This window comes from Heteronotia binoei, chromosome 1 (genome assembly GCF_032191835.1).
Source record: "Heteronotia binoei isolate CCM8104 ecotype False Entrance Well chromosome 1, APGP_CSIRO_Hbin_v1, whole genome shotgun sequence".
In the NCBI taxonomy this organism is placed as follows: domain Eukaryota; kingdom Metazoa; phylum Chordata; class Lepidosauria; order Squamata; family Gekkonidae; genus Heteronotia; species Heteronotia binoei.
This window is the reverse complement of record NC_083223.1, coordinates 221,810,369-221,834,517: the sequence shown is the minus strand read 5'-3', so window position 1 is coordinate 221,834,517 and position 24,149 is coordinate 221,810,369. Positions and strand designations below refer to the sequence as shown.

The following is a 24,149-nucleotide window of genomic DNA, read 5'->3' as shown; positions in this document are numbered from 1 at the left end:
ATTGCTTGGATTTCAGATGCAAAAGCTACTTTGCACATTCAAGGGAGGCTTGTGTTGCTTTCTAGATTTCTACATTCCCTGGTGCCAGCTATGCTTGTTATTCTGCCATGGCAGACATGCCACAAGGCAGAAAAAGACAAGCTGGACAATCACTGGGCAGGCACTTGCAGTGGAAGCTCGTGCTGCTGACCCGACACTATGCTCCTTGTTGAAATCACTTGTAGCAACCAGAAGGAAGAGCCACATGTTGGGTAAGATGTCTACAGTCACACTCTCAGGCCCACAAAAGCAGGCTAGCAGCCAGTTCTACCTGAAGGTAGAGAAAGTGTGTCTCTTCTCCACGTGGGGCACACTGGGCACTTTCTTGATCTGGACGGTCTGAAATGCTACTTGAGACTGGGTCTTTGGCAATGCTGGGGGTGGGAGATCTGGGGAGATGTACTCCAGGAGCTGTGGCCTGTTGTCCTGGTGCTGGATGGAGCCCTGCTTCAGCAGATGCAGAATGCAAGCCAGGACATCTGTGCTGTTGCTACAGTGGCTCAAGAACTTTGGTGCCGAGTCAGAGTCCAATTTCTGGCAGTCATGTATCACCTGAGAAGAGCACAAGAGTGAATTAACTTCATTTGTGGCTAACAGCAGAACTGCACTGCAAAGACAGAATCCTTGTATTCCATACCCTGAACACGAGCCTGTGGATGTGCATTGCCTTCTCTTCTTTGAGGATCTGAATAATCAGGCCACAGATGAAATTCCTTCTCTTCTCCAAAGTGCTACCTTCATTCTCCATCACATTCAAGTACGTCTGTTTTGGCAGCAGAGCCAAGTGTTGGTCAGAATACTGGGCCAGCATTTTCTCATGCAGTCTCAACACACCTAGCGCAACAACCACAACAGAGAGCTTGAGAATAGCAGAACTCATCCTGATTCCTGGATTCTCTCTGGGAGATGTAGCTGAGAAAGTGCTGTGCACTGCTATTCCAGCAGAGCCTGGAAGCCGTGTTCTATAGAGGTAGCTATAAAAAACCCATCCATCTACCCCACAGAGCCAGCTGCATGCCACCTTCCCTTTCTCTCCTCCATAATTACCCTGATTCTGGGTCAGGAGCTCCTTCTCCACCAGAGGTTTCAGTGCATGACCCAGGAGGGTCAGGGAAAGACCTGTAGCTTGTAATAATGTTTCCATAAGAACCTCCTATGATCAACAGAAGAGAAAAAACACCCAACCAAACAGGTGTTAGTATTGCAAGTATAAGACCCTTTGGAGACAGGAAACCTTAGGGACATTGGAACTCCCTAACCCAAGATGACATGGAGGTGGGAGTTAAAAAATGGCATTTGGTGCAGTGACTTCTGCTACTCTGACTTCAGCCTTAATCTCCAATGTGTCAATGCACCAATGCCATTCCTTAATTCCCACCCCCATGCCCATGTTCTTGGCAGGGGGAGTTCCAAATTCCACAAGAGGCTGCATGTTTTACAGCAAGAATTTATGAAAGGTTTGCATAAATCACCAGAACAGGTGGAATAGACTTAACACTGGGAAACCGCCTATGTATGACCACATCTTGTTGCAGAACTTGGGACTTCACAGTGCAAAATCAGCAGGGATTTGGTTATGAGAGCTTGTACTCTGTTCTACAAGTTACACAAAACCAGAGAGGCAAAGTAAGACAGTATCAAGACAGGCAGAACCTCAGCACTGTTGAAGCACAGAAGGATGTACATCTGCAGGGTGGACACGTGCAGGATGCAGCCCTGGTACTGCAGCTCAGCATGGCCTAGCCATGTCCACTGTAAGCGCCGTGGCTTTGTGTGCTCCAGCCCAAAACGGCTCTGACCTGAACAAGAAAAAGTTTCAGTCAGGGCACATTTGACGAGTGGGATCATGCTTCCTCACTCCCCCACCCCCACCCCTGGTTCTTCAAGCCCTCCCAATCCTGGCTCTACTAGAGCTCACAAAGGATACGTCATTTAAGCTGGTGGTCCCTTTAACCTCCTACCATCTGCTCTGCCTGGCTGCAACTCCCCCAGGTCTCAGGCAGAGACTCTTCCCACCTAACCAAGCTCCTTTAACAAGAAAGACCAGGACTGAAACTGGGACTCGCTGCATGCACGGCACACTACACTGCACATGCTCTGCCACTGCCTTGTGGCCACTTTCTATCCTGGGCACACCAAGGCACCAGCTCTTATCACAGCCAAAAGGGTAGGGTGAAAATATGAAAAGAAAGCCACTCTTCCATGGCTAGACTAACAGTGCAATAACAATCTCTTCTGCTATGTAGGGGCAGGATACTGCAGTAGTGGAGCAGGATCTTCACTGGCACTAACAGTGTGCTTGTGGGGGGGGGGGGGGGGGGGTTCCTTTAGATGCCGCAGTAAGCCCCTTCTCTCAAAAGACAGACCTTCAAAACTGTGCCTGGATCTGGGCACAGAAAGACTGCAGAGTGTTCAGTACTGGTCACGTCCTGATTTTGGGACCCTTCTCCAGCTTACAGCCTATACCATGAGCATCTCTGATTTGCCCACCCTCTCAGCACTCGGATAGCCCCACACTCACTCTGGGTATAGAAGTCAGCAAACCTGCCCAAGTGCTGACTGAGAGATGGTGGGAAAAATCTGGCCGGCTCCTCCAGGTAGCAGAGCGGGGAGATGGTCCAGCAGCGGGGAGACAAAGCCAGCACTTTCACCTCCGGCTCTTCCTCCTGACTGTTTGGCTCCTCCTCCATTACCTGGGAGAGCAACAGAACCAGTGTCCAGACTGTGGCTCTGGCAAACAAGCGAAGGGTCCCAAGGAACCGGGGAGACATGCCAGGGGAAGAGGTCTGACAGTGGAGTCTTTGTACAATCCCTCCCTCCTCCTCTGCTCACCTCTCCCCCCTCCTCCTCCTCCTCGTATTTCCCATCCTGATCCAGTTCCAGTAGATGTTTGTCCAGCTGCTGCAGCTGGAAGAGATGGAACTGCTGCTGCTCCTCCTCCAGCTCACTCAGGTTCTTCAGCATCTGCTGGGGGAAACGGTTGGGGAAGCAGAGCCCGATGTGCTCCACCACAGCGCTCTCCAGCCACGTCTTGCCCTGGGACAGCAACCGGTCGCCCAGGTAGTACCTGGAGAAACAGGGAGGGCCACAGACCTTTCACACAGCCACAGCTCAGTCCCACAGGCCCCTCTTGCCCTGCCTGGACCACAGACCTTTTCCCTTCCAACCCCTCCCACCGCCCCCACCCCCCCTGGAATCCCAATGGCTGAACCTCTACTGGTTATCCTTCACCCCAAGCATGCCCACCCTACTGCCTTCCTCCTCTCCACTGCCAGCAGAAGCAGCAGCAACAGCACCACTTTCTGCACCTCTTGCCACCTGCCTCCCTCAAAGGCTCACCGGTAGAAATGCTCAAAGGTGTTGGTCAGTTCCAGACCGGACAGGAAGAGAACAGGCTCCAGGCTCCGCTGCAGGCGCTGCAGGGTCTCCACGTTGCCCGAGTCTGCCCAGCTCTTCTGGATCCACACATCGATGTAACGGGCAAACTGCTCACTCACCTGGAGGGGCTCACAGAGCAGGAGAAGCCAGATGAGCCAGGGAGAGGGGGGCTGGGGAAGGAACTCCTCCCACCAGACTAGCAGGAGAAACTCCATGGAAGGGGCTGGTACAATTTCCATGGGCCCTGAAGCCCAGGAGAGAGAGGGTACGTGCCCAGTCTGTACTCACTGATGGGGCCTGGAGGAGGCAGAGAAGCCACAGGAGACAAGGGAAGGATAATGGCCAGGCCTGGCACTTCTCCCAACAGCTAAAAGTCCTGACTCACGTGCATGGCCGTCAGGAAGGAGAGCTGCAGCAGCCCTCCCGAGAAGCCCTGCCGCAGGGCAAGCATGAAGCACATCTGCTGCCCAAAAAGCTCCTCCATGGCAGTGCGCAGGCGCAGGTAGATGTTGCAGTATTGCTCCACAAAGTCAGGGTCCTGCCAGGAGGATTCCAGGAACCGCTTCACCTGGCCAAGATGGCAGAAGCAAAGGAGTTAGCAGCCCCTCAGGACACTTCGGAAGTTAGCAAGGAGTCCAGAAGCACCTTCAAGACTAACAAATGTTATTGTAGCATCAGCTTTCGAGAAGCACAGCTCTCTTTGTCAGATGCAACCTAACACCCTTCCTGCCCAGCTGGGGCAAACGGCAACTGCCAGTCTGGAACAACTCCGATTTTATGGCAGTTCTGGAAACAGGCAAACAACACAGCCTCTTTTCCATGATTTCCCTCTATATTTCTCTTCTTGTATTGTGAGGTAAGCATGTGTACACTGCTGCCCTTGGAAGGAGATGGGTGACCTTTCATGGTGCCTCTCTGTGTGTATGTTAAGTGGGTTAAATCATACAGGACCGGAGCCTGGAAGCCTCTTCCCCACAGAGCTCCAGCCTCAGGGTTTCTGAGCCCCTAAACAGGGCAGGGAAAAGAACATGCAACAACTTCCCAATACACACACACACACACACAATACAGAAACAATGCACTCATGGGTGATGATAGCCTGTTAGGGAAACACCAGCCTGTATCACAAAGCAATCTCTTCATCAGGGCAAGAGGTCCCCCCCCTCCCCCCAAAAGCCCTGAAGCACCTCCCACTTTGCCTGTGCTCACCTGCTGCTGGACCACCCCTTTCCAGCACTGCGTGATGCCGGTTGTGCTGCTGGGCTTCTTCTCCACTGGCTTGGCAGCCCCAGAACTCGACTCCTTGCTCTTCCCATTCTTCCCATCTGCAAAGGGGGCATTACAGAGTATGGACAGGGAACAAAGGCCTTTGGCCAGTGCAGCTGACACACACCTCCAACTTGTTGGTGAGAGGCTCTCAGTAAAAAAATGAATTCCCTTCTCCCAGCTGGAACTGCATACCACACTCCCGTTTCCATTCTTCCCTACAGAACCCACCAACCCACCCCCACAAAATCTTCCTTCTTCTGCCTTCCTGTTAATCCTGCAGCCTGGGAACAAGATGTGGGCAAGGAGACCCATCCCTCCCTCCCAGCTAAACATGCCTTCAACGGCTCCCACCTTGCCACCCTCCCATCTTCCGCTCAGCAGGGACGACCCATCTTTTCTGGTGCCCAACAGGACGGCACTCACTGGATTTTACAGGGGCCTTCAGCTCCTCAGTCTCAGGGCTACTGGAGTCCACGTGCACCAGCAGGTGGCTCAGTCGCCGCACGCGAGAGTTGAAAATGGCGGCTTGTTTCTTGGCCCTTGCGGCTGCCTTCAAGTTCTCCAGATATTGGCTCAGAAGCCATGACAGGGGGCTGATGCCACTGGGGTCTAGAAGGGCAGGAGAAACATGTGTCAACAAAGGGCCACCGTGGTAGCCAAGGGGTCTTGCCAGGAAGAAGAGCTGGTACCTGGAGAGGTGATACTCTGCACCAAGGGGGTGATTAGAGCATCCCAGCAGGTCTTGCCCAGGGCCTGAGCAGCCTCATCATCAGGAAGGAAGCGATCGGCAAAGTCTTGTTCATGGTGCAGAGCACTGTTCAGCCTGCAATGCCAAGGAAGTGCTGTGTGAGCCATTACTGTGAATAGAAGCCTGGAGAAGCCCTGGCTCTGGGTGCCTTTGGACCAAATGGGGCTCTTACAGCAGCCCATGTAGGGTACGGATGCTTAGGACAATGGCAGATGACGACTGACAAGAGAGTGGGTGCTGGAAGTTGCCACCTGAACAGGGAGTACCCACACATGCAGGGCTGCTAAGCCCTTCCTATTCATCCCGAGACCCCCAGGCAAGACCCCACCCCCCTGCCCCCTACGCATGAGGCTCTCAGGCCACCTCCCTGATCTGCAGCCCCAGAGGAAGGACGAGGACACCACCTGTTGAAGAGCTGCAGCAGCTGCCTCCGGTCTTCTGCGATTTCCTGGCACCAGGTGTGGGCTTTGGTGGTGTAGAAGAGGAACGTGCGCCGGCACAGCTGCTCCTTGAAGATTGGCCAGAAAGTGGGCTTGGGGCCCAGCACCTCAATGCCACGCACACGGGTGTCAATCCCACCCTGCAGAGAAGACAGGGCCCTTGTGAGTGTAGCATGCCCTCAAGTAACATGCTAACTTAACTTTCAAGAAACATTCAGAGGTGGTTTGCTATTCCTTGCCCTGGACTTCCAAATACAAACTATGCTCAACACTGCTTAGTTTCTGAGATTTGACAAGATCGGGTTAGCCTGGCCCATCTTACATGAGCCAGCACTGCTGCCAGGACTACTGACAGCCAAAGATAAGCAGATCCAGGGTCCTTCCCTTCTAACTGCTTTAACTCCTACCTGCTGACAGCGCTTGATCTTAATCTGTATGACTGGCCAGAAGCAACTCATGTTCTCCAAGAGGGTCACTCTGCTAGCTGTTGGTGGGACATTCACCTGTTGGGAGAGAGGCACAATAATCACCACCTCTAACAGCAGCAGCAACTTTTATTTCTATCCCTCCCATTTCTCAAAATTGGTCTCAGAGTGGTGCACAACGTATCTCATCAGTGCAGAGTAAAAGCATCCCTTCAGTAGAGGAGGCAAGGCTGTGCAACTGACCCTTAAGGAACAGGTTCACAAGAAGTCTCCTCCCCCCAGATGTCAACTGCTCTGATATAGAAGAGGCCACAGGAAGCTAAAGCAGGTGGAAAACAGAATGCCCAGCATGCAGCTCTACAGACTCCAAAGCTTTATCAGTCTTGGAAAAAGAAGTCTTTCAAGCATGCTGCAATAACCTTTACATCATCAGCTGAACACAGCACAGAGATGTAAATCCTAAATTAAAGGTGTGAAGGCCTTGGAATATGCAAGGCAATCTACAGTCACCATATTTTTTTCTGTGGATTGAGAAGCATTTGCTCAGTTCAGTACTTCACCCATTCGTTTCCCAAAGCTGCATCTGAAAAAAATGGAGTAAAGATGCCGTGTTTGTGCAGTTCTGTGTTTCTCAACAAGGTGAGATTCTCTAATCCACGAAGCACACAGAGGCATTTGCTGTTAACTGATTCCAGCTGCTTTTGTGCCTGCTGAACACTGCAGGCTTCTTCCAGAATTTCCACATGAGGGTGAGTGGATGTCAAAAGGAGGAGAAATCTCAAAGACTAACAACATTCCAACAGCAGGCAGAGGTTCACAGAGCCACCCGAGGAAGGAAAATTAGTATAACAATGTGCAACATCCCTCACCATAAGGCAAGGCATGCTAATAAGCATTGTGCTCTGCAATTTCTGGGCATGGAGACAGGCCACAGCACTGACCATATTGAGCTTGGTGCTGATACTAGAGGCGCTCTCCCCTCCCATGACCATAATGCGGGCTGGCATGTAGCTGGAATCCTCACTGGCCACCAACAAAGACATCTTCCTATATGAGGAGAGAACAGCGGACTTTAGATTTAGAGCCAGACTTGCTGAAAGTCTGACAACTTCTCAGAACAGGAAGGCATGATTGGCTTGTTTCTTTAGAACCAACACCCCTGGGCTCAACAAGAAAGCTCGCTCTACACTGCTGCTGTGTTTCTCTTGGTCCCAAAATGACACATCCAAGAAAACCCAGTTGAAAGACCTCCCAGAGCTGGATATTCCAGAAAAGAATGAATTTAATTTAATTCAGTTTTTGGATTTATATCCTGCCCTATCCCACAAGCGGGCTCAGGGCAGCTTACAATAAAACAAGAGAGTAGTTTAAAATAATACGATAAAAACAGACATTACAAAACAGGAGCAGCACAATGACTACCTTTGGGGGACACAGCCCATAACCCCACATATTACCGTTGCCTAGGGTACCCTTCACTTATCACACCCAACTCCCAAATCTACCCAGAGCCCCTTGCTAATCCACTCACTGGACTATGACTCCACGATGCAAATAGACATTAATGTAGTGGGAGCTGGTGCTGCCATTTGATTCCCAGTAGGTTTGGGGGTTTCTGTCCACCAACTTGCTGGCCTGGTGGGGGTTGGAGGAAACTTCCACTCTCTCCCAACACTTGTCCTCCTTTATCTCCGAGCTGCAGCCTAAGCAAGGGAGAAGCTACAAAAGGACCTGAGCTTGGCAAGTGAAGGGGGGGGCATACTAAAAGAACAAGTCACCATGACCTCCAAACCCTAAAAGGACACTCACCTTCACAAAGGTTACCCAGGAATTTGTCAAAGAGTGGGATGGTGATAGGCTGATGGCTCCGCCTGTGTTCTTCTATCTGATCCATAGCTATCTGTGAGCAAGGGAGGGCAGGGAACAGAGCCAAAGGTATCAAAAATGGCCCTAAACAAGACAGGACCAGTTTAATAAAATGAAAGCAGACCTGAGAGTGGATGGGGAGCCTGTTTCTATGCCACTGGCTTCTTGCTACCTCTGTTCATTTGGTCTGATCCCCTCTGGATGCAGCTCATGTCTCAGCTCAGCATTTCATGTCCCCTCCTGCAGGCAGCTCTGGCCACTTGGCCTGTTGTCCCAAACCAGACCTGACAAAGGGCATCACATTTACCTGGATGCAGCCAGCTAAGATACTGGATGTCATCTTCTTATACAGGCTGGCATATTTCTCACAGCTGATCACCAGGTCCCTCAGTTTCATCCCCAGCAGCACATTGGAGCTGTGTTTCTCCAGGACTTTAGTCAAGGCTTCCTTAGCACCCAGACAGCACAACATGACGGCACAATCTTTGTCCAGGGTAACGAGGCAGTAGAGGAAGCTGATGAACCCCTGAGCAATCTGTCAGCAAAGGAGAGGTGGCATTTTTCACTTAGGTGAGGAGGAACAACAGTTCGAGGGACTTTTTTTTTAAGCAAATCACATCTCTTTCTCTCTCTCTGCCCCTCTTTTCCAGTGTTTTTTTCTTTCTCAGAATAGGCCTGTCTGCATTTATGTTGGGGTCACAATAATACAGGCAAGAAATTGTTAATCTAAAGAGCAAATGGGGAGGAGAAAGATTCTGAGAAATGAATTTTATATTCCAAATTTATATCAACATGAGAAACTGCCTTCTACTGTTAGGCTACTTAAGTCAGTACAGTCTACTCCAAGGGTGTCAAACATGCAGTTTGGAGGCCGAATCAGGCCCCTGAGCAACTGACTCTCATTTGTTTCCTTCTCCCTCTCTATTGCTTCCTTCTGCATAACAGCTTGCTTTGCCAGGCTTGCTCAATTGCAAAGAAGAGCTACTGAGCCAAACCTCTCTTCCTTCTATTGGCTGAGGCTCCTCCCCCTTCTGGTCCCCTGGGGAACAAAGGAAAGAGCCAGAGCTTCCTTTGCTCAGTTCCCTGAACACCATGGTAGAAATGCAAAGAAAGCACCTTTAAGTCCAATGAGTGCTAACGTTTTAAGCATGTTTTAAGTTTTTTAAAAATATATATTTGTGTTTGTCTGTGTTCTTTATAAAATTTCTTTGCTACCTAATCTTAAACAGGTACACATGTGGCCTGACCCAACATGGCTCGGCTCAACCCGACATGGCCTGGCCCCTCAAGGTCTCATTCATGTCAGATCCGGCCCTCATAACAAATGAGTTCGACGCCCCTGGTCTACTCTGTCAAGCAGAGGCTCCTCAAAACAGTCAAGAGGAGCATTTTAATCAAAGATGCCAGAGACAAGATCTGGGATCTTTTGTGTGCAAAGCAGGTACTTCCTACTACAATATAGCCTGCTTAAGCACTATCACACAACACAGCTACCAGAGACACAGAGTAGCCACATGTCTGCGTTTGTCAGGGAAAACAAGAAACAAATATTGCCTTGTGTCATGCAAAAATTTGCTGATAATGTGCAAAGTCCAAGTGTCTTTCTTTTGTAGTCAATAATATTCTGGCCTGTGAACTCCATGGAATTGCAACTACATATAATGGTATCCAATGGGGCTAGTTACTCTGAGGTGGCTATTGGTTCCCCCTCAGACCTCCTCCCTACCTGTCTGTCATTTATGTGGGCACTCATGGAAGACAAACATGGCTCGATGCATTCATGCCAGGGCACTTTATCCCACCATGGACTATCCAAACAGTTGCCTAAAAGCCTGTGCCAAGAAAAAGTGTGTTAGAAGATGAAAGCATGAAGGAAAGTCTGAAAACAGATACAACAATGAAAACAGCTCAGGGAAATTCAGTTCTTCACAAAATGGAATCTCCAGACCTATCAAGAGCAACCATGGCCAAATGGCAGATCATCCTCTTGGCATGCAGAAATTCCCAAGCTCAGTCACTGACATATACAGCTAAAAGGATCAGGTAGAAGGTGGTGTCAAAGACCTCAGCCTGAGACCCTAGAAAGCTGCTGCCAGTCAGAACACACAATACTGACCTTAAGAACATAAGAAGAGCCCTGCTGGATCAGACCAATGATTCATCCAGTCCAGCATCCTGTCTCATACAGTGGCCAACCAGTTCCTCTGGACGGGCTGCGTCCTGGCACTGGAATTCAGCTGTTTACTGCCTCTGACTGTGGAGGTTCCCCTCAGTCACCATAGTAGCCACTGACAGACATCCTCCATGAATCAACCTGACCCTCTTTTAAAGCTGTTTATTCCTGTGACCATCACTACATCCTCTGACAGCAAATTCCACATTTTACTCACTCTCTGTGTAAAGCAGTAATTTCCTTTTGTCCATCCTGAACCTACTGACCATTAGTTTCATTGGATGCCCTCAAGTTCTAGTATTTCGGCAGAGGAAGAAAAAATTGTCAGCTCTTTCCACCCCACGCATAATTTTATAAACCTCCATCATGTCCCCTTTTAGTTGTTTCTTAAGTGAAAAGTCCCAGACCCTTCAGCCTTTCCTCATAGGAAAGGTGCTGCTCCAACACCCTAATCATCTTCATTGCCCTCATCGGTACTTTTTCCAGCTTTGCAATGTCCTTTTGGAGATACGGTGACCAGAACTGTACACAGAACTCCAAATGAGGCCACATTATAGTTTTATATAGAGGGGTATTACAATACACAGATGGACAATTGTCTGCTTAAGTATAATGCAGTTTCATGTGACACGAGGATCTTTATACATCATCTCGATGCCTTTACAATCCATCCATGTTAGTACTGGTCACCTTTGTTGACGACAGTGCTTTGGGGATTCTCAGCCTAACAGAAAGCTAAACCTAGGACTTCATGCATACAACACACCTGTTCTACTACTGAGCTACACAAAACTTACTTTAGTGCTCCCAGCATTACATCTTTCTCAGATGCCACTTGGGCCAAGTCTCTGAGAAGCAACACCTCCGTGAAAAATTCATAATTGCTTTCTTCAGGGCAGGCACCCATGCCATGCAGACAGCGCTCCAGCACCACCACCATCTCCCTGGAGATGCTGCTCTCATGCAGGCTGCTCAGCAGTTTTGCAATTTCAGTCTCCTTGAGCTTGATGAAGGCTGCAGAGTCTGGTTGTGGAGAGAAAATGTTTGGAAGAATTTTACCGCAATAAAAGTTTCTTGCTTGTTTTCAGAATCCTCATCCAGTTCTGAAATCCCTGAAAACCACCCTGCAAGGCAGCAACACGCAGGTCACCCAACTGAAAAGACAGCAGAATCAACCACAAGTAACAATAAGAAGGGCAACAATGAGAGAGAGAGTGGATACCGGTTGGTTGTACACAACTGTCTTCATGCCACCAGCAAATAATAGTTCAAATGTGATCCTGCTGGCAGTACAAGCAGGATGAGACAAGTAAGGCTGGGGAACTCCCTACCTGCGTTCTCCTGGCTCCGGGGCAGTTTGTGCTTAGCCAGGCGGTTGAGCACTATTCGAGCCAGCATCTCATTGGAGCTCTGGCCTGAGCGGCAGCAGTTTTGCAAGACTGAGTGGAGGTCAGAGTTTCCCAGTTGCTCTGCCAGGCCCTTGTGATTGTTGATCAGCATGTTCAACACCAAGAGCCCATTCTGGACGGCTGAAGAAGCCCTATGGAAAGAAGAAGAACTGCAGATTTATACCCTGCCCTTCTCTCTGAATCAGAGACTCAGAGCGGCTTACAATCTCCTATATCTTCTCCCCCCACAACAGACACCCTGTGAGGGGGGTGGGGCTGAGAGGGCTCTCACAGCAGCTGCCCTGTCAAGGACAACCTCTGCCAGAGCTAATGGCTTAACCCAAGGCCATTCCAGCAGGGATATAGGGTGATATAGGGTGTCTGGTCTCATGTGCAATTGCCATTCTTTTGGGCAGGAGGAAGAATGAACAGAAGAGGAACAGTTCGAACAGTTCAAGGGGCCAACATCACTAGCCAGCTGCATTCGTGTAGTGGCACACAAGGAACCCATCACATTTTCTCTCTGAAAAGGAGGAAGGAGAACTGAGAAGATGGTGAAGCAAGCCAGGGTTCCTGCATGGATCCCTCACCCCAGAAGCTTGATGGAAACATGACTGATTGTGTGGGCTCTCCTTAGCATCATAGATCAATCCTCCTCTACCTAGCCAGGTTAACCATTTGCTCTTACCCAGATGTATCCAACATCTTCTGAACAGCAGCAGGGATGGCACAAAGCAAGTTGTCAGAGTCTTTGCTGGAAGCAGAGCCAATGCTGGCAAAGATCTCCCGCATCATCTGGGCCTCAGAGTGGTTCAGAGGGCAGGCCTTCCCACTGGCACCTGGTAGCTCACAGTTTCCGACACCCAACAGTACCTTCAGCACCTTGCAGTCAAAGACAGCAGTTCAGTGGCAGGGAGAAAAAAACTGTTACAGATTCTCAGTTCCCCCACTATTTTGTTTTCCTTTTCAAAACTATTCTTCATTTGTCTTCATGATGTACATGCATTCATGTTTTTGGTTTTATTCATGTTTTATTCATGCGTTCATGTTTTTGGTTTCAAAGGAGACAACATCCACCACACTTGCCGCAGTCAGCAGTGGCTGTGCCAGCCTTGTGGCAGTAACCATTCATGACACTGAGAAGAAGGCAGAAAGAACCTTTGTTGGGGTCCCATGAAATATATGTTTATAATTTCATGAACTCAAAGGACAACATGCCCTGAAGTGTGTACCAAAGTGCAGCACTTAAGTACAAAGAGCCCTGATGGATCAGACCCATGGTCCAACTAGTCCAGCATCCTGTCTCACACAGTAACCAACCAGTTACTCTGGAGATTCAACAAAAGGGCACAAAGGCCAAGTGGCCTTCCCCTGATGTTGCTTCCTGGCCCTGAGATCCAGAGGATTAGCACCTTTGAATACGGAAGTTCCCTTTAGTCACCATGACTAGTAGTCACTGGTAGACCTAAGCTCCATTAATATGTCTAATCCCCTTTTAAAGCTGTCTATTCCTGTGAGCATCACAACATCCTCTGGCAGAAAATTCCACATGGTATAAAGAAGTATGTCCTTTTCTCCATCGTGAATTTACTGCCCATCAACTTTATCAGATGACCTCAAGTTCTAATATTTGAGAGAGAGAGAAAGTTATTTCAGTCCTTTCTCTCTATCCCATACATAATGAATTTTAAAAAGGTGCCTGAGGCACCAAGTGACAGAAAGAAATTCTGCCACCACTACAAGCCTGGAAGAACAGCAGTTGCCTCTAGCAGAGTAAGTGGGGGAGGGGGAAGCAGGAGGAAAGTGGAGAAACCATTTGGAAGGGGCACCTCCGAGCTGGGCATTGCTACAGAAATGCAGATAACCCTAGCCAGGAGAATAGGCAGCTATAGCCCCACCTAAGGAAAGACTGGGGGTAGCAGCTTAACCCTTCTCCCTCTAGTGTAGTGGCTCCCAACCTTTTTGGCACCAAGGACTGGTGGAAGACAGTTTTTCCATAGACTGGTGGAGGGGCTGGTGCTGAGGTTTTTGTCACCCCAGGCTGCCCCCCCATGCCAAGCCCCAGTCCCCCATGGGGGTCTTTAAATGGGGGGGGGGGAATGGGGCTGTTTCTGCCACCTCCCTGCTAGGTGGCCTGGCGGCAGAAGACCAATCTGCCTCCCTATCCCATTTAAAGACCTCACCAATCAGCTGATCGGCAGAGGTCTATAAATGAAGGGTAAGGTCGCAGCAGTGCTGCCCCTTCCACCACCCTGGGACTCAGGTGGATGAAAGAGGCAGTGTGCTTCACTCCGAGGCTGCTTCCCCTGCCTCAGAGTGAGGCCATGCTGCCCCTTTTGTTCACCCAGGTCCTGGGCGGGCGAAAGGGGTGGAAGGGCTGCTCTGCCTCACTCCCAGGCTGCCTCCCTACCTTGGAGCAAGGCCATGCTGCCTCTTTCATACACTTGGGTCCTGGGTGGGGGTGGTGCAGCACCTCTGCCTCGCTCCGTGGCCTGGTTGCTAATAGGCCACGGATCAGTACTGGTCCACAGCCTGGTGTTTGGGGACCCCTGCTCTAATGTACTCAGTTTAGTGTGTTGGTCCCTACAGTAGCTAGAGAGAAAGGAGATGGTAATGCAAACATGGAGGGGAGCCTTGAATAGGCAAGCAGCAGGTGGTGCCTGACCACTGACTTTCAGGCTGGAACACTATAAGGAAACCTGGTTAGCTGCTGATAGCAAAAGTGCCCTGAGTGATTAAACTACGGTGTGAAGAAAGAGAAGCCTCACTGGACAAGAGATCTGGGATGGCTGTGTAACTTTCTCACTCCCAAATTAGGCAGGAGTGTTTGCAAGCCCATTTCCCCCACAGGAAAAAAAAAAGGGAGCCTTTGTTTTCACTGTTCAAATAACGGGAATTTTTTGACTGTTCAGAAACAAAAGCATCTACTTAAAGGCTAGAACCAAAAAGTCCTCTCTGCAACACTGAGCCTTTCACAACTACCCTCTTTTGACCCAAAATCAAGCACAGAATGTGATGCTTCACCCAATTCCCACTTATTCTGTGAGATTCTAGATCCAGCATCATTCACTTTCTATTCCATGATGCCCCTTTCCTGACTGGATATAGTTATGTATCACTTCCTACAACAGACCAACTGCCTCCTCCCACAGATTCATTGCTCAACCCCACTCCTCTGGGCTTCCAAAGCACATCAACACAAATTTCCTTCCTTCCCTACCTCCTGCCCCAAACTCTAAGCTCTGCATCCAGACTTACTACCAGACTGGTTTGCTGCACCAGCGCTGATATGGGGTACTCCAGCATGCAGCGTAGCATGGCCTGCAACCCGCCTTTGGTGGCAAAGAATATCCGCCAGTCATATTTGGCCAGCAGCACATACAGCACCCGCAGCACCAACACTATCAGCAGTTTCTGCACTCTGCAGTCCAGCAGCTCCACCAGCATCTTGATTGTTTTCTCCCTGCGGGTGGTAAGAGGGACCAGTCATCAGGGAGCCTGACCCTTAGGAAACAGTTCTGAGCCAAGATCCAACCTCCAGTAAACTTACAGTAAATTTCAGTTAAGTATCTGGCTGTTAATCAAAGAGATTAACAGTGAGCCAGTGTGGTGTAGTGGTTACAGTGTCGGACTAGGATCTGAGTGAGCCAGGTTCGAATCCCCACTCTGCCATGGAAGCTTTCTGGGTAACCTTGGGCTAGACACACACACTCTGTCCAACCTACCTCACAGGATTGTCATGAGGGCGAAACAGAGGAGAGAAGCAGTGTTCCCTCTGAGTTAACGTGAGCCAGCTCACAGATTTTTAACCTCCAGCTCACACATTTTTGTCTTAGCTCAGGAAGGATGACCCCACTAATTTATGCAGTAGCTCACAACTTTAATGCCAGTAGCTCACAAAGTAGAAGTTTTGCTCACAAGACTCTGCAGCTTAGAGGGAACATTGGAGAGGAGAACAATGGAAGCTGCTTTTCAAACACCATCTCTACATCAGAAGTCTGCTGCACCGTTTGCTTGCTTTTCCTATGCAGTGCAGTAAAAAACAGGGGGAAATTCCTGGCTTGGTCTCCAACAAAGCAGAGACATGGGAAAGATCCTCCCAAGCACCTGTTTCAAGCAGAAAACCTAGAAAACACCAAGGGACTGACCTGATGGCAAGTTCATTCTCTGCTTTGATGAGCTGTTTCTGTTGCCCAGGCTCCTCTTCTAAGATCTCAGTGATGAATCTGAGACCAGCCACCTTCAGCAACACGCCACAACTGGACTTCTGAATCACCTCCACGACCTCTGCCAGCTGCTCCAAAGTGCTCTTCTTCCCTCCCATTTTCACACTGAAGAAAGCTGACCAACAGGATCTATCAACACATGGTCCAGTTTTGCCAGTGCATCCCGACCCTCAGCCTGCTCTTTCCCAGCAGCCCATACCCTTTTGTCCTTCTGTCCTTTTCCCAGCACCCCATCCCTTTGTCCTTCTATCCCTTTGATCTTCTATTTTTTTCTCCATACTCCTGCTGATCATCAACTGATTAGGGTAACAATGTGCATCTGAAGGGGATATAGTAAGGGAGTAGGGATTGCCACCAGCGAGCCTGCAGCAGACGTGGACTACTGCACCTTTCTTAAATCTTCGTTCGCGAAGTCAAGCCGAAAGAGAGAGGGATTGCTGCACATGCACTTTTGTTCTTCTTCTCTGCCTGTTTATTTACGGTTAGTGCTGTGTGTATTCCACAATTTCATGCAGGTGCAGAAAAGTCTGCAAGGCTACAACCATATAGATAGGTTTAAAAGTGGATTAGACATATCCACAGAGGATACATCCATTCATGGCTACTAGACACAATGACTAAAGCAAACTTTCATTTGCAGAGTGGGTAAACTGCTGAACACTAGTTCTATCAGGCAGCATCAGTGGCTTGGCCACTATGGCTTGTTTGATGACCCCTCCAGGGCAACCAGTTGTCTACTGGGTGAAACAGGAAGCTGGAGAAGCTTGACCACTGCTCTGATCCAGTAGGACTCTTACGTTCTTAAGTATGTTATGTAAGGAAAGTCAGGCTGGCACTCACCTTTGGCCTTCTCATCCAGCGTTTCTGGGAAGGGAAGTTCTTCCAGTTTGAAAAGCTCCTCATTCAGTTGTGTGTCTGTTTTCTTCACCGTAGATGGAACTGGGAGAGCTTCTTCTGCAGAGGATGATTCCTTTGGCTTTTGGGACGCCATGGCACCAGACGCCCCAGGAGTCTTACTCCCATTTTGCCAGTTCTGATCTGCCTGTCCCTTGCTGAAGCCGTACTTGAGATAGACATGGGAACATTGCAGGCCACGTTTGGTGCATCCTGGGGACTGCTGACTCAGAAGCTGCAGCACTTTCTGGGCCAGCTCTGCTGACACAGACAGCTGGATCAGGCCTTCTTCATTTAGCTCTGACAGCTGAAAGCATAAACAGAGTTCATGGATGTAGGCCTCACTGCAGATAATAGACTTGGGCCAAACACACCCAAACCAAAAGTCCACAGATTTTATTTATTTAAGCTGATTTATATCCCGCCCTCCTTATTAACGTGCTCAGGGTGGATTACGACATATAAAATAGCAGTTAGGTAAAACATAAGTACATTAACAGTTAAAATAAGAAGTGAACTGAATCAGCATTTGATAACTCACAGCCAGCCAGAAACAGAATATGCACTAACTGAGACAGTTCTTGCACTGCCACTCCCCAGAAGCTGCTGGTGGTGTTATCGAAGGGAGCTGCCGTCTCCCCTTGAATCTATAAAATGGCTTCTTCTTATGGAAAAAATGCAGGCAAGGCAATTTTGAACAGATGGGGGGGTGGAAGTTCAAGGACGGTCTTTCTCTTTCTCTCTGTCATTGATCTGTGATTAACTGCAATAGTAGAACCACAGTAGCACAGAAGCATAGGTTTATTCATGCGTCAAAATTATTCCCCCACTGTTAATTCTTTCCAGCTCTTTACCTTCTGGTTCTGCTGGATGAACCGAATAATTTCCTGTTGCTTCTGAGGCTCTACTTTCTTAATGAAGAAGAGAAGCTCCCACCATTCGGCCCTGTGCAGAGTCCCAAACTTCTCGCTCGTCCAATCTGTCAGGTATGGCAGGGAGCACAGCCTCAAAAGTGGCTTATGGTACAATGTGGGGTTAACTGAAGCTAGGCACAAAATCACAGAGAGGAGCTTTAGGACTTCTCAAGAGGCAGAATTTTCAGTGCTGGTATCCAAGCAGGAGCCTCTCGCAATACAGTCTGATCCAGAAGAAGGGGAGAGAAGGCTATTTTTTGACCACTGTCACAGCTTTAATTCTGTATAATTCATATATTTAGCTTATATCTCGCCTTTTTCTCCTATGGGGACCCAAAGTTGCTTCCACTATTTTCATCTCCTTTGTTTTATCCTCACAAACAACCCTGTGAGGCAGATTAGGCTGAGAGTGTATGACTGGCCCAGGGTCACCCAGCAAGCTTCCATGCCAGAGAGGGGGATTCAAAGCTTCCAGATCCTATTCCACTCTCAGTTAATACACAACCAAAGGGGACAGGCAAAGAAATAATGAAAATTTAGCACACAAAAAGGGGGGGGGAGAATAATTCTGTATTTTTTTAGTTTCCAAGTGCTTCATATACATAACCTCAATAATCCTTACAATGTCTATTAGGCCAGTATTATTATTTTCATTGAGGCTTAGACAAAGCAGCTTTTGTAAGTTACCGCATTTGCTCGAGGACTTTGAACCCAAAACTCTCAGCTAGCAACTCATGCCCTTAGCCATTGTGCTATACTAGTCTGTAAAGCACAGTCAGTGAAACTATCCCTCACATCACACACAAAAGGGCTGCTTCCCAGAACATTCTGTAGTCAGATATGGGGTCAGTCTTAAGTGCCATACTGGTTGTGCATAGAGCAATCATATATCACTTGCAGAAGGAGAAGGACATCTCCAGGCATAGATACAGCCTCTAGCCTTCTCCTGAACTGGAATGAATTCTTCATGGTTTATCAAGACAGAAGTAGGTTCTCTTTATAGGTGTTCACATGTCCTAATTGGAAAAGGATGTGAGCACCTGAATTTCTGTGAAGTGTTTTTTGTTTGTATGGCCAACACAGATAAAATAATAATGTAACAGAAGTATCGGCTCCTTCTGCTCTTCAAAAGCACATCAGCTCTGCGCTTTTAGTCTCTCAGAATCAGGCAAAGACAAAACTCCTGAACACATGACCAGCTTTCAATAGCAAACTGGAGAAAGAGCAAGCTGAAACCAGCCCATAGGAAAGAAATGAGCATCGTAAACGAAGCAAAAGGTAGGAAATGGAGCAAGGAGCCTAAACTTGCCTTTGCAGTTTAAAGCAATATGCAGCTGACACACCAGGACTGCCTTACCTATATCCTTCCTCAGAGTCTTTGTAAGGCTGGACACTTTCTCCTGGGCCTTCAGCTCTGCCTGATCCGATGCATCAATAATCTCAATCATGTGCCAATGAACCCAATATGTATAGCCCAGAGACTCCCAGTGAACCTATTAAAGTGGAGCCAAATATAAAGAATTACAAAACTTATTTTTCCAGTTAGCAAGAAAAGGTGATCTATCCTAAAAACATTCCATATATTACTTGGTCTCCACCCCTAAACATTCCTCTGGATTCAGGAATGATTCTCTACTTCACAGAGCAGATGCAAGCACAGGTGCATTACTAGAGCTTCAGAAACTAAACAAACTTCCCAAGACTTGAATCTCAGTGCCAACCATCCCCTGGCTGCCAGAGCCTGGCATCTCCCAGTCCAACTCTGTCCTGAACTCAGTAGTACCTGAACAGGTGGGGTGCCATTATTGCTGTGAAGGAACTCGCCCTCATCTCCCGCGCAGACTTTTTCATAGTCTTCCAACATGCGCACACGCATACCACGCACCAGCTTTTCTTTCATATATTCCGCATAGCCACTGCAACTCGGAAAGGCAGAGCGAGTCTTGAAGGTACTGATCTCTTTCTGGGGCAGGTGTGTAGCTGACTGGATGGTGGCATAGGTGGGAAGAACCTGGAGCTGGAAGATAGACTGAGCAACTCGAGGTCGCCTTTCTTTGTGCTCCTGGTTATAGTCCCAGCCCATCACCTGCACCAACTCTGAAATGAGATGGCCCATGGCCATGCTGAAGTCAAACTCACATTGCATTCTCTTCTGTCCCCTACAATTTGAAAGGGAAGGCACAGAGTCTATATCGTCCCCTCCTGGCTCTGTGGTGATGTTCAGCTTGCCCATGAGGGAGGTGACACACAGATACCGCTTGACTAGAGAAAAGAGCAGTTTCCCTGGAATCTGAAACAGATAAAAAATACTAGCCAAAATAGTCAAAAAATATTGCTTCCCATCCTATCCTCTGCTCTGAATCACCTGTCCCATAGCCCTGTTCACAACAAACACATTTACAATCCTTGTATGGTATATGATTGATTTTTCTTTATATGCGTGTTGAGTAATTTTCATATTACATTCATTTTCCACACTGCAATCGCAAGCTGCTTTCGCTCACCCACTTCACCAATATTAGGGCTGCCAGCAGCCTGCAGAAAAAATGTCTTGCCCCTTTCAAAGAGGTTTCATATGTGTGGAAACAAGCAACAGAAGCGTTTCATGGCACAAAGGTAAATAATACCACCTGGTAAATAACATCCTATTAAGTCTTTTAAAAGGCAGGGCACTTTTTCTTCAAGTTGCTGGCACTATCATCACTTTCTTTTACTGCACACCCTTTGTTTGTCATGCTTGTGATGGCCGTTGGACATTATCAACCACAAGCAGAAAAGCAAAGGAACAAGGAAACCCTACTTAGACATTCCTGCTGTAGTAATCAGAAATCACCAGTAGTAGGTAGAGGCTCCAGCTAGAAAACCGAGGGCTGAAACTATCAGACCTTTCAATCATTACAGAAGTGGCTTAATACCAATATAAACGCAGAATATAAATGCAACCCTGGGGGCTCCCTTACCTAGCCTTCCCTATATGGTGCTCTCAGTCTCTCCACAATCATCTCATCTGCCTCTCAGAAGCATTGTGAATGAACTGGAGTTGGATTGTGATGGGCATAAACCTGATTAATTTTTGGACTCCCTTTCCCTCTCCCAGTGTGTCAAGATTGAAGACTGAAGTCTCTAACAATTCCAGCTTGTTGTGATGTCAGAACATAGGCACCCCAACATCTTTGTTCCTTTCTTGGCAATTGGGATTAATTGAAGACTGAATTCTCAAATCCCAGCACATCATTTGAGGAGATAAATGAGAAAAGAAGAGCATGATCCCAACAGTAAATGAAGCTTATGCCCATTACGAACAAATGTAGCTTGTTCTGACATCTACGCAGGAATATTTTCAAGTCATTATTCAGTTACAGCTATTCAAAAAGGAGTTTCATGCTTCTCTGCAGAACTATCAGTTAATACCTGAGGAAGCTGGATCCCTTCAAAGGATGTACAGTGTTCTTCTGAGGATGTTGTCTCTGCAAACAGCTCAAGGAGAGTGTAGCAACTGTCAAAATCCATGTGCTCTTCAATGCCATCCTGCTGGCTCAGGGACAAGAGAACATAGGCTCGGCTACCTAGAACCAGAAAAGTTAACATCATGTTTTCCTTCTCTCATGCTACCATACCCTGTACAATCAGGGAAGAGTCAATGCTCAGCAGCAGAGCACCAGCTTTGTATGAAGGTCCCAGGTTCAATCCCTGCCATCTCCAGTTAAAAAGCACGAGGCAGTAGGTAATATGAAAGACCCTGGACAGCTTGAGACCCTGGACAGCCACTGCCAGTCAGAGCATACAAGATAGACCTTGAGAGACCAATGGTCTCACTTGCTTTAAGACAGCTTCATGTGCATCCATACTTTCAGGCCTGTGAATCATGGCAGAATGGAAGTCACATGCAAACATGTGACATGCCAGGCCATAAATTGAAATGATTCAGGGTAGGATTTTACAGAAAGGGGCTCAATGATTATTTTAATGATGAAACCTCACGCCTACAAGCCAACTGGGTAAGACTGGCAGCTGCCAATTCACATGAGGAGGATCGGAAGGCCTCCTCATGTGAATTTCTGTCATTTTGCAGAATGTGCACAATAGAAATGTTCAGGAGGGCTTTTTAAAAAGAGATTAGAACTGGAATATAATGGAACAGCTCAGGAAGTTTTTTTATATATAAAGGAATGAGATTGTAGTCTATTACACTGGTTTCTGTGCATACCACCTTCCTCTTCCTGCATTGTCTTGTACATTTGCAAGCCATTTGCTACATTATAACATTGTCCTGCCTGAGATGGCTTTTAGCTGTGTTTTGATTTTGTATATGTATAAGGAAACCTAGACAGAAGGCAAAAGAAGAAGGGGATGGCAAAGACAGAAGGCAAAAGAAGAAAAGAAGGGGACGGCAAAAGATGAGATGGACAGCATTACTGACGTAACTATCACAAATTTGAGCAGACTTCGGAGGATGGTGGAAGACAGGAGGGCCTGGTGTGACTTTGTCCATGGGACTCAACTGTGCGACTGAACAACAACAAAGGAAACCAAATTATAAATTTAAGAATTAACATTGCACAAATTACTGCAATGATCCAAAGTAAAATCCAAAAACAAAATCAGTTAAATATATTTTATTACGATCAATCAAAATGAAACAAAAGAGTGAGCTTTCAAATTCTCCCAAAATTTTCAATAGGCAGGATGTTTTAAAAGGGGGGAGAGGAGACACCAAGATGTTTTAGGTCTTGAGACCCTTTATCTGCAGCCTGTATAGAATGCTCTGCAAATCTGACTGGGTTCTAGGTGGAACTAGGATTAGATTGTACCTTTGGCCTCCTGGGAAGAGGATAAGAATAATGGCAGCTTCAACAGCCAACACAGAAGCCAGAGATTAGAACTGTCTCTTACACCAAACAGCATAACCCTTAAAAGGTTATGAGACAACAAAAATGTAACAGTTCTTATATTAACCATAGTGGAGATTAAATTTAGATGATGCACTGTGTTTGTCCTGATTGCTTTGCAGCAAACACCCATTTTTACCCTTGTCCCATTCAATTAGATATTTCGAGGATGGTGAAGCGAAATTATTAACTTTCCTCTTTTCTGGTATACCACTTTGGGCTCGGTACCTTCTGGTGTACAATTCAGCCTCTGCACCTTCTGATACGTATTGTCCCTTCAAATAATCTCATGAGGGCCAGTACATTTTAAAAACATGCCCCAATTTCTAATTCTGGCAACTCTAACACTTGTCTCTGGCAAAGAGAGTTTTGACTCCTAAAAACTTATACCTGGAAGCTCTTGCTGATCTCTAAGGTGCTACTAGACTTGAATCTAACTGTTCTGCTGCTGCAGACCAGCATGGCTACCAACTGAAACACTTCCTGAGGGACTTTGAAATTGATTTATCAGATGTAAATGGACTTCTTGTAGTGAACCTCAAATTGCCTTGATAGTCCAACCATTTAGGTTTTACTAAAACACTAGAGATGGTTATGAAGTTTTTGATAGGAACTTTATCACAATTCCCAAAAATGAACAACTCTGCTCATACCCTTTGATGTATCTCACCTGCATCATGTGAAGCCAAAGCCCTCAGCATCTTGCCAGCACTGTGGCGGATTTGCTTCTCCTCATTGCACAGCATCTTCATTAGCAGATCCAAGGCACCCGACTCTTTAAAGACACCTGTCAGTGAGCCAATACTGGCATAGGAACTGAGCACATGGATGGTATTGAGGATGGAGGGCTGAGGGACTGTAGTGCTGACCATCTGTTCAGTAGCCCGCAGCACCAGCTTCCTCACATCAGCCTTCATATCCAAAAAAGAGGCATCATCCAGTGGGACATCAGGAGGGAATGATACTTTCCCCTTCTGCTCCTCTTTGCACTTTCTTGTACCAAGTAGTGTGGGACAGTTTGCATAAGCATCATCTGCTGACATCCACATCAGGACATTCTCTGTTTTGTCCTCTGCAGAAGAGGCACCAGTACTGCTTCCTGTACCATCCTCCAAGCTGAGGACATTCCAGCGAATCAGGTATTCAGTATATCCATTTTGACCATGGCGCTGCCGGATTAACTCCTCAGGATAGGCCTGCAGCTTGAGTCCGAGATGCACTAGCACACTGCCATTTTGCCTCTCACTTACCATGACAGGAGACACATCTGCTGGTGCAGAGAAAAGTCAAGTCAAGCCACTGCAATTATTTCGCCTCAGATAACTGTGTGAACTTCGGAGTAGGGAGTCCTCTGCGGCAAAATACCGACGTGTTGTTCTGGAACAACTATTGTATGCAAAGGTTACTGTAGGCAACATCTGACTTGGGAGGGGGCACATTTGGAAAATGTGCTAGATCATCCCATCTATCCATATCAATCTCAGCTATGCATCTTCTTGT

The 24,149-nt window shown here is 47.6% G+C and overlaps 1 protein-coding gene across 1 annotated transcript; it reads right to left on the bottom strand.

Annotated features, from left to right (window-relative positions):
• Nucleotides 1-269: 269 nt before the first annotated feature.
• Nucleotides 270-24,009, bottom strand: CUL7 (cullin 7). The gene is made up of 29 exons (XM_060248016.1): nucleotides 23,320-24,009; nucleotides 21,172-21,326; nucleotides 19,544-20,050; nucleotides 19,118-19,253; nucleotides 17,701-17,891; nucleotides 16,793-17,153; nucleotides 15,875-16,067; nucleotides 14,985-15,189; nucleotides 12,415-12,608; nucleotides 11,670-11,878; nucleotides 11,136-11,361; nucleotides 9,892-9,997; nucleotides 8,473-8,700; nucleotides 8,109-8,199; nucleotides 7,831-8,002; nucleotides 7,241-7,346; nucleotides 6,282-6,377; nucleotides 5,839-6,014; nucleotides 5,376-5,509; nucleotides 5,110-5,295; nucleotides 4,627-4,742; nucleotides 3,803-3,985; nucleotides 3,379-3,536; nucleotides 2,872-3,106; nucleotides 2,561-2,732; nucleotides 1,693-1,838; nucleotides 1,087-1,192; nucleotides 677-873; nucleotides 270-591 (listed from the first exon to the last, which is right to left on the bottom strand). Exons 1-29 carry the CDS (start codon nucleotides 23,900-23,902, stop codon nucleotides 307-309), a joined length of 5,853 nt encoding a protein of 1,950 aa, XP_060103999.1. The 5' UTR covers nucleotides 23,903-24,009; the 3' UTR covers nucleotides 270-306.
• Between the last annotated feature and the right edge of the window lie 140 nt (nucleotides 24,010-24,149).

Coding starts and splice junctions, on each gene's coding strand:
- CUL7 (XM_060248016.1), bottom strand. CDS start 23,902: ATGGTAAGTGAGAGGCAAAATGGCAGTGTGCTAGTGCATCTCGGACTC. Junction 6,378..7,240: donor TCAGCACCAAGCTCAATATG/GTCAGTGCTGTG, acceptor CTCTCCCAACAG/GTGAATGTCCCACCAACAGC. Junction 1,839..2,560: donor TGCTGACTTCTATACCCAGA/GTGAGTGTGGGG, acceptor TTTCTTGTTCAG/GTCAGAGCCGTTTTGGGCTG.